This window comes from Mus caroli, unplaced genomic scaffold (assembly GCF_978045245.1).
Source record: "Mus caroli unplaced genomic scaffold, Mus_caroli_1 scaffold_4, whole genome shotgun sequence".
Lineage (NCBI taxonomy): Eukaryota > Metazoa > Chordata > Mammalia > Rodentia > Muridae > Mus > Mus caroli.
The window spans coordinates 114002579-114020827 of NW_028227259.1; the positions used below are offsets into that span (position 1 = coordinate 114002579).

An 18249-nucleotide genomic window follows, 5' to 3' on the forward strand; every position below is an offset into this window, starting at 1 on the left:
GTCAGGTGCAAGTCATGAGACTTAGCTGTAGTCCCAGGAGCCATCTTGGGACTGCTGCCACACCCACTCCTCACATGCCTGTAAACATTCTCTGTTGTAAACTTCTATTTCAGTTTATGATTTAATTTTAGGTGTAAACTTTTGATGAACTTTTTAACGTGATCATGTATGCTGAAAGATGTTTAAGGGCTGAGGACAAAGAGAAGTGTCAGAACTGGGGGACAGGGATGATAGATTAATAAGCCTATTAATTTCTATAAACTATTGTTACCCAAAATCTGTCTTGGATTGTTAATATCTTGTGCACCCTTCCGCTTGTGGGACAGATTGATAACTCCCCTGCAATTCAAGTAGTGGGCTATGCAAGCTACCTACCTGGATTCCAGGAGTAAGAAGGCAAACAGCCTACAGAGGGAGGGAAGCTCAGGCTGAAGTCAAGACCTGGTCAGCACAGGGTTACTGCCCACCTAGGGGAGGAGCAAGCGGCTGAGCAGCGGCAGGTGGAGTGGTGGAGCCTCCCTGGGGCTGCGCGGGGAGACAGATGGGTAGGCTATTGGAGGACAGGCACAGATACTACAGAAATGCAAATCCCTGTAGATATGGAAAAAGTCAGGCACTGGACTTGAAGCTAGGGCTGAGAATCTCTACACAGTGTACCTTCAGCACACCCTAACCCTAAGGGAGGTGCTCGAGTCACTCAAGACTTACTGGCCAATCAGAGCCTCTAAGCGGACCTGCCAGTCAGAAGGGAAGGCGGGTTTTTCCGGGTGCCTTGGTGCCGGTTTCGCTTAGTAGCTGAGCAGACTTGAATGGTCCCTTATGCTGTGCTCTCTGTCCTGCCACTGGATGCTGTGGAAGGTGCTCAGGCAAGCTCCGAAGTTGCGACATGGTGAGTACAGGGTCACTGAAAACAATGGGGAGAAACCGGGGTCTGAGCAGCGCGAGCTGCTGCGGTGGGTCTTTCCCCGGACTCAGTGAGAATCGGCGGCCATGTGCGATGTCCCCTGAGGTCCTAGCTACTCGCGGGACCCAGCTGTAGCCTCTGAATAACTTCACTGTGGGGGCTGCATCTGTGCAGAGCATTTGGCTTGTGTGTAGAAAGATCTTTGGCGTGATCCCAAACTCGGGGAGTCCTAGATTCTACAAATTGTGTTGTTAGCATTTGACATTAAGGTGGACAATCCATTTGGAGTTAATTTTGTGGAGATTGTAAAAGGGATCTCATGTGCTGGGTAGCAAATCAGTGTCAAGCTGTGATGTTAAAGAGTAGAATTTATGATGTAAAGGATTTACTAAAGCTTAGCGGATAGAAAGACACAGCAAGTAGAATTTATCTAACGGTGGACTACATGTAACATATCCCACAGATAAGTAATGTGCTAACCAGGGCATTTAGAGTTTAGGATGTTAGGATACACAGGCTTGTTCACCAGGATTGCCCAGAAATATGGCTCCTAACCACAACAAATGAATCAAACTTCATTTACAGCAAGCATCTAGGCCCATCTCCATATCAAAGAGCAGGCCTGTAACCAGCTGCTCAATGGGGCATTAGAAGATCACAATCTACAGTAAGGCCTGGTGTGCCATAAACGTTCTGTTTTCTTCTTGAGAAAAGCATAGTTCTGACACATTGGCAAGATGACACATAGTGACAGCCACGTGAAAAGGGGAAAAGGAAAGACAAGAGAAGACAAGACTGTTGTATTGAGTGCAAGCCTGATCCAGCTACAGTTTCCCTGAGGTCCCCATGTCTGGAGCAGGACAGCTCCTTCTGAAGCCCAGAGCCAGTCACAGCCTGGGCCTAGTTCTTGGGAGCTTTCCCTGAGGCCCTGGGTACAGAGGAAACAGAGCTCCTTTTCTAAAACCTGGAATATGCTTGGGAGAGTGGTTAATGGTCTGGGGCCAGGGCTTTAGGAGGGGTTGAATCAGATTCTGAGAGCACAACTTCCCACCATATGGGGCTGTGGTTATCAGTTCCAAGGCCACTAGAAGTTTGGTCAAAAATGTTTTTGATTTACACTGAGTTCCCCTTGTGCAGCAGTGTTTGATTAGCCTTCTCCTGTGTGCATCCCATTGTCTGATGCTTCTGCGGACTTCCTACTTTCTTGATCTTCCTGCTGACTTCAGAGGTGTCTCCCATCTCCTTCCTTTTCCCTCATGTCAATCGTGTACAAATGGTATTCTTAAGAAGCTGACTTAGCATAAGCCATAGCTTGTGTGTGACCTCCCCACCCCAGCTTTCATACTCTCTACCTTTTCCTTTTCCGATGTTTTTCATCATCTGCAACCTTCCACTTAGGACACTGTCACTAACTTGCTGTGGTAGGGCACTGGTGTCCTTAAGAGATGATCCTGGAATATGCTTGCTGTGCAAATTTCCCATGTGTCTTAGTGGCTAGACTTGCAATGTCCAGTCTGTATTTAAGTTGTTCAAAACTTAACCTGGAACCTGAACCTAAAAGAGACTTAAGGGTGGCAGCATATGTGGAATGCAAAATCCATCCTAGTCTGGCTCCTCTTTTAGCCTTAATCAGTGTAGCTGGTCTTTGCTACTTTATGGTTTCTTCTTTTTCTCCACACTTGCGTCTTCCCTATCCTCCCCAATTTTACCCCCTACCACCAGACAGGAGAGAAACAGGGATGGAGGAGAAAGAGATCCTTGAATCTGGTTTCTTTCCTTGTACTGGACCCCCCAGCATGAGTCAAACAGTCTCTGATGCCCAGAGCAAGGATTTTAGGTAGGAAAGGTAGAAAGAAGATGCAAAGCCAAGAGTTAGATTTGGGAGGACTGCTGGTTAATACTGCTGCAGCAGCAGCCAGCAGCAACCAGAATCTTAAGTTTACTTTTTGTATTCTTTTTATACCCCACAATACCGTAGAAAGCAAAGCCACAAGCTTACAGAAACAATTTCCTGAAACATACATAGAATATCTGTTCTTATCCAAAGATACCTCCCTTTAGGCTCGGGTGTACCCCCTTTTATTGTTCCATGCCTCCTCAGGCTGGGAAATCTGCCAACAGACCCTGACCCATCTTGACTGCCTGGGTACATAGAAGACTAGGGTCAGTTCTAAGCATAAACATAGGAGTCAAGGAAGAAAAAAGGTGCAAACAAAGTTCCCTTGCTTACTGAATTCAGGTCTCATCAAGATGATCAAGATATGAGAAGGCAGGAGGAACACATTCCTCAGCTGTATTTCCGTTTGTTTGTTTTTGAGCTTACTTCCTTGTCCTAGCCCAGTTCAGATATTCTTGTAATTTTCCTAAAAGTGATACCAAAAGCTCTCCACACCTGGGAGAGTAGAAGATTCTATTAAAATACACATTTCCCATACTAGGGCTCTGTCTGCCCCTAGGGTGGGGTGGAATGGCAGAGCTGAGAAGGCCTGTGCTGTCTGAGTCATTTAATCTCTACTCCTGCAGTAGGAGAGCTGCTACTGTCTGCCCTCTGGGCAGCCTAGCAATCAGGAGGAGCACCAGTGGGAGGTAGTTTGCTGGTTCCTTCCAAATTCTCCTCTGATGCAGTTCATCGGCTAGCTGTGAGGGAGACCACAAACCATGCCACTGTGATTGTGGCAGCCACCAAGAAGAACAAGTTGGCTAAAAAATCAGAGTCCAATCTCATTGGACTGTGATTGACTGGGAACCAGACTGTGTTTCTTTTGGACCATGTGGTGGCCTGGGTAAAGGGTCTTGGCCTCTGAGCCTGCCTGAGTGTGGATTCCCTGAGGGGGGAGGAGGTTCTGCAGCTCTGGGCATAGGAAGCTGGGTTGCCCAGTGTCACAGAGAAGCAGTGCTTTGGGTGTGCAGAAGACAGATTTCAAAACTGAAAATCTGGTTTCTAGAAAGAAGTTCTGAACATTGCATTGCAAATTCAGTTTTGTGTAGTAAAGTTTACAAATAGTTTAGAAACTGGTAGAGATGAGGTTGTGGGGATCATCAGTCAGTTATATTTGATTAAAATCCATTTACCTTTCCACTATCACCAGTCACAATGAATGGAGTGATTCAGAGATAATCAGTTCCAGGGTCCAAAAGGAGTTTCTGAGATGCAGAGGATTTTCAAGTGTGCATGGTGGTGTGCAGGTGGCTAGGGCAGATTCTACATCATGTGCTATAATCCATGTGGCAGGAGGCAGACATTAAATTATTCTTCAACCTTGGTTTGTGTGTGGACTCACTGAGGCTGGGTTTGTGTGAGATCACAAGGGGGCATTAGGTGCTGCAGAGCCCTAGCCCAGCTTTCTGATCACCTCCATACAGCGAGAGAGAGAGCTCTAGAGCCTCTGTTTGGAAGTGAGGTCAGTAGTGGCTGGAGGGTCAGAAATGTACCAGTTAGGGGTCACTTTGGGTTATTTTTGTGGGAGTTGTGAAGTCTGTGTTTATTCTATTTATATACACATGCAATCATGGGTAATATTGGTCATGTTCACATTTTCCTGGCTGAGTTTCCTTAGGTCTTTTGATTGAAGCTTGACTATAATTTGGGGCTTATGTTCTTGGGTTTTTTCTCTACATCTCATTATTTTTCACAAATGTTGTAAAGTTTTGATTGTTGTAGCTCTGTGATAAGTACGGGTGGAATTTACATTGTGTCAAAATGTGAACTATTTCTTCATAATCCTAGTGACAATTCTGAGGTTTTTCACATGGCAGGTAGTTTTGGAATCAGCTTTCCCTTTAGGAGTTTTCTTTAGATTGTTTTGAGTTTATGCTGCAAATTAAACATATCCAACATTTCTTCACCGCCCCCCACCAGCTTTTAAAAAAAAAAAGAAAAACATCACCATAATGGTGTTGTTTATAGTTGTAAATGTGTGAAACTTAAACTGGTTTGAAATAATGTACAAAGACATAGACAGAGGAATTTAGCATAGAATTTAGTGACACAGAATACATTTCTAGTATCACATAAATGATATCTCACTACATTTAACTTAATTGAGAAAACAAAAAGAGTTAAAATAAAACATTGTCCAGAATTGAACAATGAATATGTATGTGACACAGGATTGTGTATTAGCAGTAAATTCTGATAGCAGTATTTTGGGATTTTCCCTAGGTATCAACTGAAATTAGTTTAGACCATGTTGTGTTCTAGTTGATATAAAATTGCACATATTTAATATATGTATTCTGATACATTTGGACATAATACCTACACCCAAGCAACCCCATTCTACGGAGTTCTCATAAATGACAGAATTGCCATGGATCCCAGCAGTCTTCTCAGTATAGTTTCCATGAACTTGAAATTAGTATTATGAAGAACAAGAATCCTCCTGTTCATTGCAGTTGTATTCATGGTAGCCTAAATATGAGAATTACCTCTAGACTCATTTGTTGAGGAAGAGGAAGAGCTGGGTGCCTCAAGGGGACCTTGTGCTAAAGGAATGAAGACAATAGCAATGGTTAAAGGACTAAGTACTTGTAAAGACTCTCAGTCCGTGCTGTATTGGTCCTAAAACAACATGGAATTACAGCTTAAGCATTGCCAACCTATTTCTTTTTCCTATAAAATTTTAATCTTTAGTGTACTCTTATTGTCAGATGGATATGAGAATTTAAACCATCTTCTCTACCTTGCAGGTAGCAATAGAAAATGAAGGGTGACCAAGCCAGCTCAGTCAGTTAACAGTATATCAAGGGAGAATGAGGACTGACAAGAAGACTGTAATTAGACAACACTGTAACATTAGTCCAGCCATTGCTTAGGCTGAAGCAGGTTTGTTTGTTTCTTTCTTTGTTTCCTTGGTTGGTTGGTTGGTTTTTTCAAGACAGGGTTTCCCTGTATAGCTCTGTTTGTCCTTGAACTCACTTTGTAGACCAGGCTGGCCTCGAACTCAGAAATCCATCTGCCTCTGCCTCCCAAGTGCTGGGATTGAAGGCGTACGCCACCACTGCCCAGCCAGATCTTTGCTTTTAGGGGCTTATCAGGATGACCAAGATAAAGGAATGCCACACAATCCTTGGCTGAGTTTACCTGGAGCTTTGTATTAGCCCAAATGTGTATATTCCTTTCTGAGCCTACTTCCATGTCCTAGCTCAATGTCAAATTCCTGCCAAATTCCTACAGAAAGGCAGAAAGCACAGAATCTAGCTGAAGCAATCTCCTCAAAGAGTTTTTCTAATGTTTATTTAGATCATTATGTGGAGAAGAGAAATGAACTATCAAGCTTTCTGTAGCAAGAGTTGTTATAGATGGGAAGCAAATGTGGTATTATAGTATACTGTACAAATGCAAAGAGGGGCTGTATTTGGATGGCATGAAAGCTTTCTGCCCATGAGTCATGCTCCATGAAAAAGTAAAAATGAGTTTAAGAAACAGACTGACTGTTTTGTTTGAATTTAAATACTGATGATACATTACAATCGAACAATAGTCTTAAATAACTGACTCATCTCTGTGATGTCTCTGCATTAAGTAACTTAGCTGGTAACACTTTGATTTTTGCTTTAGAGAATGTGTTTAAATATTTAACAATTGTATACATTGGTTTTTTTATTTTTAATTGTACAAAATTGCTACATTATTATAATTAATGCAGGAGTTTTGTACAACATCACATATTTATTTTTATTGACTAGTTATTTAAACATTGTTCTTTCTTAACAACAATCAAGCTTATTCGTTTGGAATGAAGTGAGAAGCATTGTAATTCCACATTTCAAACTAGTGAAAGCTAACACAAGAAAATGACTCATTTTGTTTCCTACTTGATATATATTTCACATTGTTAAGAGCAAAACTTCTGATTTCGCAGATATAGACTGGGCCCAAGATGAGCTTATCATGAACTCCTGTGTTGCAGGGTATTTGATCACATTGTGAACCAGAGACTATCCAATTTACTCAGGGGTCAGGGGTTGGGGGGGGGTGTTTCTAATTGTGGTGTGTCTCTGCCCTTAGTTTGCTAAAATGAAGATAAAGTTCGTTTTAGAAGGAAGCACTCATGTTTGAAAGCAGTGGATAATTGAGTGGCTGACAAAATGATGAATCAGGGAAAGATCTGACAGGATAGGATATGCTCAACTCTCAAGAGAAGACACAGGGAAGAGAGGCAACATAAGAGGGAGCAGCTGAGAGGGTGAGAGGAGGAGGCAGTTTTACCTGGAGAATTTTACAGAGACAGGCTAAAGCAGACACAAGTGAAGAAAGAAGGAGCCTGAGAATTAGAATGTGCCAGGAGATGAGAACGGAGTGCTAGAGTTCATTTGAGGCCAAGTACAGCAATTCAGTCAGAAGTGAAAAAACCCCATTTGAATAGGTTAGCATGAAAAGGAGTATGAGTCAGAACTGCTTAGTTGACCAACCAGTCAAAATTCAGAAAGAAAGGCTGATTTTATTCAGCAGTTAAGTCTCAGATGCCCAAAACATTCTACCTAGATAAGATTGTACAGAGGCTAAAAGCTTCCAGGACTAGGTCAACATTATGATAAGAAAGAAGTAAGCCTCCAAGATGATATTTTTACACTATTATGTGATGGTCACTGTCTACAAAATCAAAACGAGAACTGTATCTGTCACAATCATACTGTCCCTGTCTTCACTATTTTGCTCTTCTTTGTTGATTATTGCTTCCCTTTTTTTGCTTTTTCATTTAAGCAATATTATATTAATTTTTAAATTGAAGATAGATTTCCTTCCTACACTCTTTGCAGCTACCCCCTCCCACTTCACCTATCCACCTCTCCCCTAGATCCAACACCCCCTTGCCCTGTGTCCTCTTCAAAAAGGAGCAGACCTCCAAGAGAGGACAGCCTAACAGGGCAGAACAAGATAGAAAAAGACAAGGTGAAAGCCTTCATATTGGACAAGGTAACCTGCTAGGAGGAAAAGTCTCAAGATCAAGCTAAGGAATCAGAGTTATACCTGCTCCCACTGTTAGGAGTCCCACAAAGACACCAAGCCAACAACCATAACATAACAGCAGAGGACCTGGCCCATGCTGTCTCTATGCTTGCCATTTAAGTCTCTGTAACATTCCTAAAATCCAGTCAGTGTTAGTCATGGGTTCCCTCTCATGTCAAGGATCTCAAGCTAAACTAAACATTGGTTGGCCACTCAAACAAGTTTGTTATCATCATGCCCCAGCACATCATGCAAAAAGGACCAATTGTAGGGATGTGTGTATGTGTGTGTCTATTTGTCTGTCTGTCCATCCAGGTTTCTGTTTCTGTAGCCTATAGAGTATCTTCTCTTCTCAAAGAGACTAGAACATAGGGATGAAGGCTCCAAGCCTGTGCCACCAGCTTGATTTCTGCATTCAGTGAACTGTGTGGAATTTGTCCTTGTTGATGGACAAATTATCAGTTATCTGAGATCACAGTTTTGTCCTAGCATCAGCATGGGTTGTTTAAGGATCTCCAGGGAACCACCTTGGCCAACACCAAAACCAAATGTAACCCATTCCCAACACTGAATCCCTGGCTGGCTACAAAGGATGGTCAGTTCAGACTCCATATTCTCCACTACTTGGAGACTTCCTTAGGGTCACCCTATAGCATCCAGGAAGTTGCTATTATATTGGGTCATTACGCTAACCCCCAAATGACCCCTAATCCAGCTGTTTCTCCCTGCATTGTACTTTACCCCTGCATTCCTCCAACTAATCCCTCCCACTCCTGTTCCCATCAAACCCCAGTCTGCTCACAGAAACTACTCTATTTCCCCTTTAGAAGGAGATCTGTGCTTCCCCCTATAGCCCATCTCTACCTAGCCTCTCTGGGTTTGTGGAGTACAGCTTGATTATTATTTACCTAGTAGGTAATATCTACTTATAAGTGAATGCATGACATGTTTGTCATTCTGGATGCGGGTTACCTCACTTAGGGTGGTTTTGTTTTGTATTTTTTTAGTTGCATTTACTTGCCTGTAAAATCATGATGGCATTTTTTTAAACAGCTGAGTGATACTCCATTGTATCAATGTAAAACATTTTTTGTTTATCCATTCTGCAGTTGAGGTACCTCTAGGTTGTTTCCAGTTTCTGGCTAGGATGAATAACTATGCTATGAACCCAGTTGAGCAAATGTCCCTGTGGTAGGGAGGAACACCTTTTGGATAGATTCCCAAGAGCACTGTAGCTGGGTTTTGGGTAGATGGATTCTCAGTGTTCTGAGGAACCACGATTCTGAAGAAATACTGATTTCCAAAGTGGCTATATTAGGTTACACCCCACAAGCAGTGGAGAGTTGTTCCCCTTTCTCCATATCTTTGCCAGCATGAGCTATCTCTTCTATTATTGATTTTAACCATTGTGACTTGTACAAGGTAGATTCTCAAAGTAGTTTTGATTTGCGTTTCCTTGATGGCTAAGAATGTGATGATTTCATTAAGTATTTCTCAACTTTTTGAGATTCCTATGTTGAGAATTCTCTGTTTAGATCTATACCCTATTTTTTAATTGAATTTCTTTCTTTGGAAAGCCTGGTTTCTTGAGGTCTTTATATATTTTGTATATTAGGCCTCTATAAGATGTGGACTTGGTTAAAAAAATGTTTTCCCTCTCTTTAGGCTGCCTCTATGTCCATCTGACCGGGTTTTTGCCACTTCTATTTTACTTTCTACTACTGGCAAAGAGGACTAATAGAGTATACAGGATAAGTATTACCCTGTAATTTCTTAATTTTTTTATTATAGTGTTGTACTTCATATTTTTAAAAGACTTATACATCTGTCTGTCTTTCTGTCTCCTTTTATTTGTTGTGCTATCTATGTTATGTGATTTTATTCATCATAATCTAATCATAGTGTTGTTTTGCTGGAAAATGATAGACCACCTATTTTTAATTTTGAAAATTTACTATGAGTTTCTTGAATTTTTGATAGTTTGGGAAACAGTTTTAGTTTGCTCTTCTTGATCCTGAAAGCTTGCCTCTCCTCATTTCTTGGCAACTCTGTTTTCCAGTTGATGCAATCAGTAATTTTGGGGTTTTGCTACTGAAGTGATTGATATGGTTAACAAATTAGATTTGGCTTTTTAAAACTCTCTGATATATTAATGTCTGTGTGTCCTAATTAGCTTCAGTTGTCAACATTTTGGAGCCTACAGTCATCTTAGGGAGCCTCATTTGAGGCTATGTCCTCATTAAAATGCTTGGATGCTGGGTTAGTGAGAGATTGTGATGACTAATGTGGGAAGGGTCTTCCACCAAGGGTGGCATACATAAGAGAGCTAGCTGAGCATGAGATAGTGACCAAGCCAGAGGGCAAGGCAGAAAACAGTTTGTCCATGGTTTTTGCTTTAATTTCTTGAAACTTGAGTTTCTATACTAAGTTCTCAAAATGATAGACTGTAATCTGAGATGCTTCTGCTTAGAGGATTTAATTAAATCAGAGCAGCAAATCAGAATCCCCCCCCCCCTAAAAAAATGTGGGAGATATCAAGAATGGGAAGGGGCATTCTGTGCCTTTGTATATTGGGAAGATATAGCTTGCTTTTTTATTTTACAAGATGTAGCAATCAAGAGTATTCTAAGAGGCGATGGAGAGATGGGTTAGTGGTTAAGAGCACTGTCTGCTTGCTGCTTGCTCTTCCAGAGGTCCTGAGTTCAATTCCCAGCAACATGGTGGTTCACAGTCATCTATAATGGGATCCAATGTCCTCTTCTGGGGTGTCTGAAGACAGCTACAGTGTACTTATTTAAACTCTGCATTTTCATCATGGATGACCGTGATCAGAATGTAGTCAATTGAGTCAAAAAGCTCACAGATAGGGTGATGTCTTTCAACATTTGTTTCTCCTTTGTGGCTTTCTTTTTTTGTTTGTTTGGTTTTGTGTTTTGTTTTATTTTTTCGAGACAGGGTTTCTCTGTATAGCCGTGGCTGTCCTGGAACTCACTTTGTAGACCAGGCTGGCCTCGAACTCAGAAATCTGCCTGCCTCTGCCTCCCAAGTGCTGAGATTAAAAGCGTGTACCACCACTGCCTGGCCTTTATGGCTTTCTTTAGGGGAACTTATAATGTTAGGGTCCAAGAATCAGTGAAGGAAGTCCCCAACTCAAATAGTATGCAAAAGTGTTTTATTCTGCTGAATTCTATCATGCAGGGGTCTACCATTCACTAGGATGGAGACAGACATGTGAGCTTTGCAAGCTGTCTTAGTTAGGGTTTTACTTCTGTGAACAGACACCATGACCAAGGCAAGTCTTATAAAAAACAACATTTAATTGGGGGTGGCTTACAGGTTCAGAGCTTCAATCCATTATCATCAAGGTGAGAGCATGGCAGTATCCAGGCAGGCATGGTGTAGGAGGAGCTAAGAGTTCTACGTCTTCATCCAAAGGCTGCTAGTGGAAGATTGACTTCCAGGCAACTAGGGTGAGGATCTTATACCCACACCCACAGTGACACACCCATTCCAACCAGGTCACACCTATTCCAACAAGGCCACACCTTCAGATGGTGCCACTCCCTGGTCCAAGGATATACAAACCATCACACAAGCTCAATTCAAAGCCAGTTAGGGGAATTCCAGAAATGAGAAAGTGAACTTTATTCTGATAGGTTGGTTCAATTTCCAAAAGTATGGGTGTCTTTGGGATTGGTTGAAGTTTGGGGGTGTGGGTGGGACGGACTTTCCGGAACCAATACTGGCTGACTATTCTTGGTTTTGATTTGCTCAGGCCTGGTGGTAGGCACAGCTCCTGGAAGCTCCTGATTGGCTGCCTGTGAAGGTGGTTTTCTTGTAATAAACATTTTTGGACTTTTCCAGATCTAGGAAACAGAAACTTAGGCCTAGTCTCCCATACTGTCAGTTTGCAGCCTGTCATGGAGTCAGTGTGGCTCTGGCCAACTCAGTCCTCTCAATTGAAGCTTTTGTAGATTGCTTATTGGGGATGATATTTGAATGTCTATAGACTCAATACATTTCTTGTGTGTGTGTGTGTGTGTGTGTGTGTGTGTATTACTGTGTTGTGATTGGATCTGATTAGTCAGCTTCCTTCTTATGTTGTCTTGCCTTCACCATTGTAGACTAACCCTGAATCACGTAAGATGCAGCTGAAGCAGTTGTAATTCAGTGCTAAGCTATTTTGAAAGATTGATGTTTTTATAATTTTAATTTTCTTGGTTTTGTTTTTGAGGAAAAGTTCTTCTGTGCAGCCCTGGCTGTCCTGAAATTATGTGTGTAGAACGTGGAACCTCAAACTTAAAAGTCACCTGACTCTGGCTCCAGAGTGATGGGATTAAGTGTGAGCCAACATGCCTAGCTTTGTTTGTTTGTTTGTTTTTATTTGTTTGTTTGTTTGCTTGCTTATTTGTTTTTATATTATTGGCATCAGCAATAATATAGAAATGTAGGTTTGGTATATATCAAGCATGTGCTGTTGTGTTGATCTTCATGCACGTTTTGAATTTTGAAATTTTGCAGAGAGAATATTCTGTTTCTCAGGATGGCGTGTATTCATGTATTGATACTGCCTGAGCTTTACTGCCTGAGCTTTCTGAGTCATTGGATTGCAGGTGCATAGCATTCTTCCTACCTGTTGTGGGTGTTTTGAATTTTTAAATGAATATGAGTATTTGACTGTATGCATGAATATGCACATCATGTATACCTGGTCCCCATAGTAGTGAGAAGATGGGTTCAGAATTCCTGAACTTGAAGTAATTGATCGTTGTGAAGCCCCCTTGAAGGTACTGGCCATTGAGCCCAATTATTTGCAAGACCAGGAAGAGCTCTTCACTACTGAGTCATCTCCTGTCCTATGTAGCATCAACATTTACATTGCCAATATTTTCATCTGTCTATTTGTATCTGTTTAAAGATACATCCCCTTTTAGTAAGATCTTGTTACTGTTACAGATTAAACTGGGACACCTGGAAGATGAATAGAGAACTGGAGTGAATGTGTAATTCTTTCTAGGAACTCCAGTAAAAACCTTTGAGTCCTTTCTCTCTTTGTTGTTTGTTTGATTGATTATCACAGGGGAGACAGGGTCATAATATGTACCTTTGGCTGTCCTGGATAGACCAGAGATATACCTGCTTCTGCCTCTTGAGTGCTGGGATTAAAGGCATGAACTAATATGTTCAGCTTGCCCATCATCTTTTTGTAGTTAGTAATTGTTCACATTTTCTCTGATGTGTTCTCAGTACTTCTCTCTCTCTCTGTTTCTCTCTCTCTCTCCCCCTCCCTCTCTCTCTCTGTCCCTCCCTCTCTCTGTTAATTAGCATTTCTCTTGCAACATATATCCTATACAAAGAGCAAAAAAATGACAGAAGTGAACCTTATTACTCAGTTTCCTTCTAAGATGACTTGGTAATTACATTAGAACTTCTTAGTCATGAAATAAGTGCGGGAAATACCAGAATCACAGGAATATATTGTCATTGAAGCATACATTTACAGTGATGTTGGTATCATGGTTTCTGTTGTACACATGTATGGAATATTTTAGGATGCATTGACCTATGATGATGTGTATGTGAACTTCACTCAAGAAGAATGGGCTTTGCTGAATCCTTCACAGAAGAGCCTCTACAAAGATGTGATGTTGGAGACCTACAGGAACCTCAATGCTGTAGGTAAGACTGAATTTTCTTTCACTTTTTAAAATAAGGGAACAACTGTTTCCTTGTTATTGATGTTTTTCTATAATTTCACTTGAGAATGAGGAAGAATGAGGTGAATAAATCAGGTTTACTAAAGATAGTAACTTAAATTTGCCTAATTTCCAATAATATATCATACATTTTCTGGTATCATATTTTAGGCTACAATTGGGAAGACACTAATATTGAAGAATGTTGTGAAAGCTCCAGAAGACATGGAAGGTAATTTTCATGTGCAAGTGCTATGAATTGGCCTCTGAAGAAATGTTCATGTGTCCTGGTACTTTAAAACAAAAGCAACAGTGAGAAAAAAAAACAAAACAAAACACTTCTTTAAGTGTATTGATTATTAAAATTTTACAAATGCCCGTACCTCAATGCCAGGTGTCTGATTTGTGTTTTCAAGGCATTTTTCTTTAAGAGAAGACAAGGAAACAATACCTTAACTAATATTACCATTTGACTAATAGCCACACTCCAGCTACTCTGTTGAATTGCCAATCTAGTCTCATACCACTCACATATTGCCATATATATATTGCCAAGATATGTATTTCGTGATAAGTATATGTTCCCAATAAGCAAATGTCCCATAGTAAAGCTGATTACTCATATAATAACATTGCTAAGTTTAAGTGAGAGGGGCAGTTTATGAGAGTCAGGAATGTTGTTGAAGAGAAACCTAAATTCCTATACCATATCTCCATGATGAACAAACAGCCAACTTGCTTGAATGCAATGTGGAAATCTTTCATTGGCTATTCTTTTTTTTAATAGGTATATCCTGTGTCACAATGGATACAAGCTGTGTGAGCATAGGGATATTGAAATAAGCAATGTACCTCTCTCTCTCCCAGAATAATTGAAATGAATGTAGTAGTCCACACTTGATTTCTCAGTGTGATACAAGTTTATAAACAGTTGGTTTTCCATCTTTAGTGGGACTATATCCATAAACTGGCACTGTAGAAAATCCCTCTGAGTACTAGGATTCTGGACCTTATTATCTGTTTGTCCTGGTATTACTTTACCAATATAGTGTGAAAATGTAGTGTATTTCACAGTATAGGAAATTTATGTATATACTCAGTATGGTAAAGTTCTAAGCTCTTGCATTTCTCTTAAAATTTGTGAAAAGTCTCATAGAGAAAAATGACAAAGGAAAAAAACAAAAACCCAGATGGTGGTGGTGCACGCCTTTAATCCCAGCACTTCGGAGGCAGAGGCAGGTGGATTTCTGAGTTCGAGGACAGCCAGAGCTATACAGAGAAACCCTGTCTTGGAAAAAAAAAATGATGCTACAAATGTGAGCCATGTAATAATTTACCATTACAGGTATGCAAGGGAACCCATAATGAAGGGGAAACAAAGAATATAAACAAAGTGATAAAAATCTTTTTGTTTTTTTTTGTTTGTTTGTTTGTTTTGTTTTTTTTGTTTTTTTCGAGACAGGGTTTCTCTGTGTAGCCCTGGCTGTCCTGGCACTCACTTTGTAGACCAGGCTGGCCTCGAACTCAGAAATCCGCCTGCCTCTGCCTCCCGAGTGCTGGGATTAAAGGCGTGCGCCACCACGCCCGGCATGTGATAAAAATCTTAAGATGTGACTCCTCTTTACAATTAGACCAAATTGTAAAATTAATTCCTACAGATAAAAATATTCATGAGTTTAGTGAATGTGGTAAAGCTTTCACATGTGCCAATTATCTTTGCAGGCATGAAAGAAGTCATACTGGAGAGAAACCCTATGAAAGTATTCAATATGGTAAAGCCTTTGTTCATCACAATAGTCTACAAATGTGTAAAATAATACATACTGGAGAGAAACGCTACAAATGCAATCAATGTGATAAAGCCTATTCACGACCCAGCATTCTACAAATACATAAAAGAACACATAGTGGAGAGAAACCCTATGAATGTAATCAATGTGGTAAAGCCTTTGCACAACATAGTCATCTCAAAATACATATGATTACACATACTGGAGAGAAACCTTACAAATGTGATCAATGTGGTAAAGCCTTTTCATTCCATAGTACCCTCCAAGTACATAAAAGAACACACACTGGAGAGAAACCCTATGAATGTAATCAGTGTAGTAAAGCCTTTGCACATCGTTGTCATCTCCGAGTACATAAAAGAATACACACTGGAGAGAAACCTTACAAATGTGATCAATGTGGTAAAGCCTTTGTAGGTCAGAATGATCTTAAGAGACATGAAAGAGTTCATACTGGAGAGAAACCTTACAAATGCAATGAATGCGGTAAAGCCTTTGGATGTAATGCCAGTCTCCGTACACATAAAACAACACATACTGGAGTGAAACCTTATGAATGTAAGCAGTGTACTAAATCCTTTGCCTCTCATGGTCAACTTCAAAAACATGAAAGAATTCATACTGGAGAGAAACCTTACAAATGTAATCACTGTGGTAAAGCCTTTGCCTCTCATGATAAACTTCAAAAACATGAAAGAATTCATACTGGAGAGAAACCTTATGAATGTAAGCAATGTACTAAATCCTTTGCCTCTTATAATAAACTTCAAAAACATGAAAGAATTCATACTGGAGAGAAACCTTATGAATGTAAGCAATGTACTAAATCCTTTGCCTCTCATAATAAACTTCAAAAACATGAAAGAATTCATACTGGAGAGAAACCTTACAAGTGTGATCAATGTAGTAAAGCCTTTGCATATGAAAGTTATTTACAAGTTCATAAAAAAACACATACTGGAGAGAAACCTTACAAATGTAATGAATGTGGTAAAGCCTTTGCACGACACAGTCATCTCAAAGTGCATAAAATAACACATACTGGAGAGAAACCTTATAAATGTAATCAATGTGGTAAAGCCCTTGCATATCATAGTACACTCCAAGTACATAAAAGAACACATACTGGAGAGAAGCCCTATGAGTGTGAGCAATGTGGCAAAGCCTTTGCAAATCAAAGTTATTTCCAAGTACATAAAAGAATACATACTGGAGAGAAACCCTACAAATGTGATCAATGTGGTAAAGCCTTTGTAGGTTCAAGTGACCTTAAAAGACATGAAAGAGTTCATACTGGGAGAGAAACCTTACAAATGTGATCAATGTGGTAAAGCCTTTTCATACCATTGTCATCCTCGAACGCATAAAAGAACGCATACTAAAGAGTAACCCTATGAATATAACCATTGTGGTAAAGCCTTTACAGTGATCTTGAAAGGTGTGGTGGACTAAATATACTTGTCCCATGACAAGTGGCAGTAATAGGGAGTATGGCCTTTCTGGAGTAGATGTGGTGTTTGAGAAAGTCTGGCACTGTGTGCTTGGACCTTGAGATCCACACAGGACAGAAGAGTCTTCTGGCTTCTGATCAAGATGTAGAACTCTTGTCTCCTTCAGCACCATGTCTGCTTGGACACTGCCATTCTTTTTGCCTTGCTGATAACAGACTGAACCTCTATATCTAGACCCAATCAAATGTCCTTTATAAGAGTTGCCTTGCCGGGCGTGGTGGCGCACGCCTTTAATCCCAGCACTCGGGAGGCAGAGGCAGGCGGATTTCTGAGTTCGAGGCCAGCCTGGTCTACAAAGTGAGTTCCAGGACAGCCAGGGCTATACAGAGAAACCCTGTCTCGAAAAACCAAAAAAAAAAAAAAAAAAAAAAAGAGTTGCCTTGGTTATGGTATGTTTTCACAGCAATAAAACCCAAATTAAGACAGACAGCATAAAATATACCACACTGGGGCTGGTGAGATGACTCAGGAGGTAAGAGCATTGACTGTTTTACAGAAGGTCCTGAGTTCAAATCCCAGCAACCACATGGTGGCTTACAACCACCCATAATGAGATCTGACACCCTCTTCTGGTGCATCTGAAGACAGCTACAGTGTACTAATGAATAATAATAAATCTTTTTTTAATGTGTTTACATGTAATATACCTATTAAATTATTTATAAAACTATTATGAAATTTTTCTAATAAAATATGCATCACACATGAACATTTGTTTATAGGAAATTTACTGTACACAGTGTAGCACCTTTCTCAGAGTTAGTCTTTCATCATCATCTTATATGAAATTGGCTCAGTAGAAGCCATGGGGGGGGGGGTACCCTCAGCTCTGACTTCCATTTGTGTCCTACTAAAGGTGTCCTGGACTCAAGGTGATACTGGAAAGTAGACTTCTCAAGGAATCCTGCACCCTATTTGACAAGTCCAACAGGGAAAAACAAACTTTAATACAGAGGAAATGAAACAGTGGGAATGAGTCATTCAGTACTGTGGAAGGAAAATAGAAATAAAGATCCTGGTGGAAACAAGAGACTGTGATTCTCACACCTAAAATACCATCCTCAGGAGGAACAGAAATGACGAGGCCCCACACCACTCCTACCAACAATAATGGGCCTGTTCTCCACTGACAGACACCACTGCCCTTCCTCCTTTCTGCCTGTGCCTGGGTGATATCAAAACAAACAAATGATCAGGCATGGTGGTGCACGCCTTTAATCCCAGCACTCAGGAGGCAGAGGCAGGCGGATTTCTGAGTTCAAGACCAGCCTGGTCTACAAAGTGAGTTCCAGGACAGCCAGGGCTATACAGAGAAACCCTGTCTCAAAAGAAAAAAAAGAAAGAAGGAAAGAAGGGAGAGAGAGAGAGAGAGAGAGAGAGAGAGAGAGAAAGAAGA

The 18249-nt window shown here is 40.7% G+C and overlaps 1 protein-coding gene across 1 annotated transcript; it reads left to right on the forward strand.

Annotated features, from left to right (window-relative positions):
* The first annotated feature begins 463 nt into the window (after positions 1-463).
* On the forward strand, positions 464-17086 carry LOC110289068 (uncharacterized). Its single transcript, XM_085837013.1, is given in 7 exon segments — positions 464-889; positions 5594-5729; positions 9522-12198; positions 13409-13535; positions 13724-13784; positions 15275-16643; positions 16645-17086. Coding segments are annotated over 5 exon segments (1656 nt in total). The 5' UTR covers positions 464-889; positions 5594-5729; positions 9522-12186; the 3' UTR covers positions 16732-17086.
* The last annotated feature ends 1163 nt before the right edge of the window (positions 17087-18249 follow it).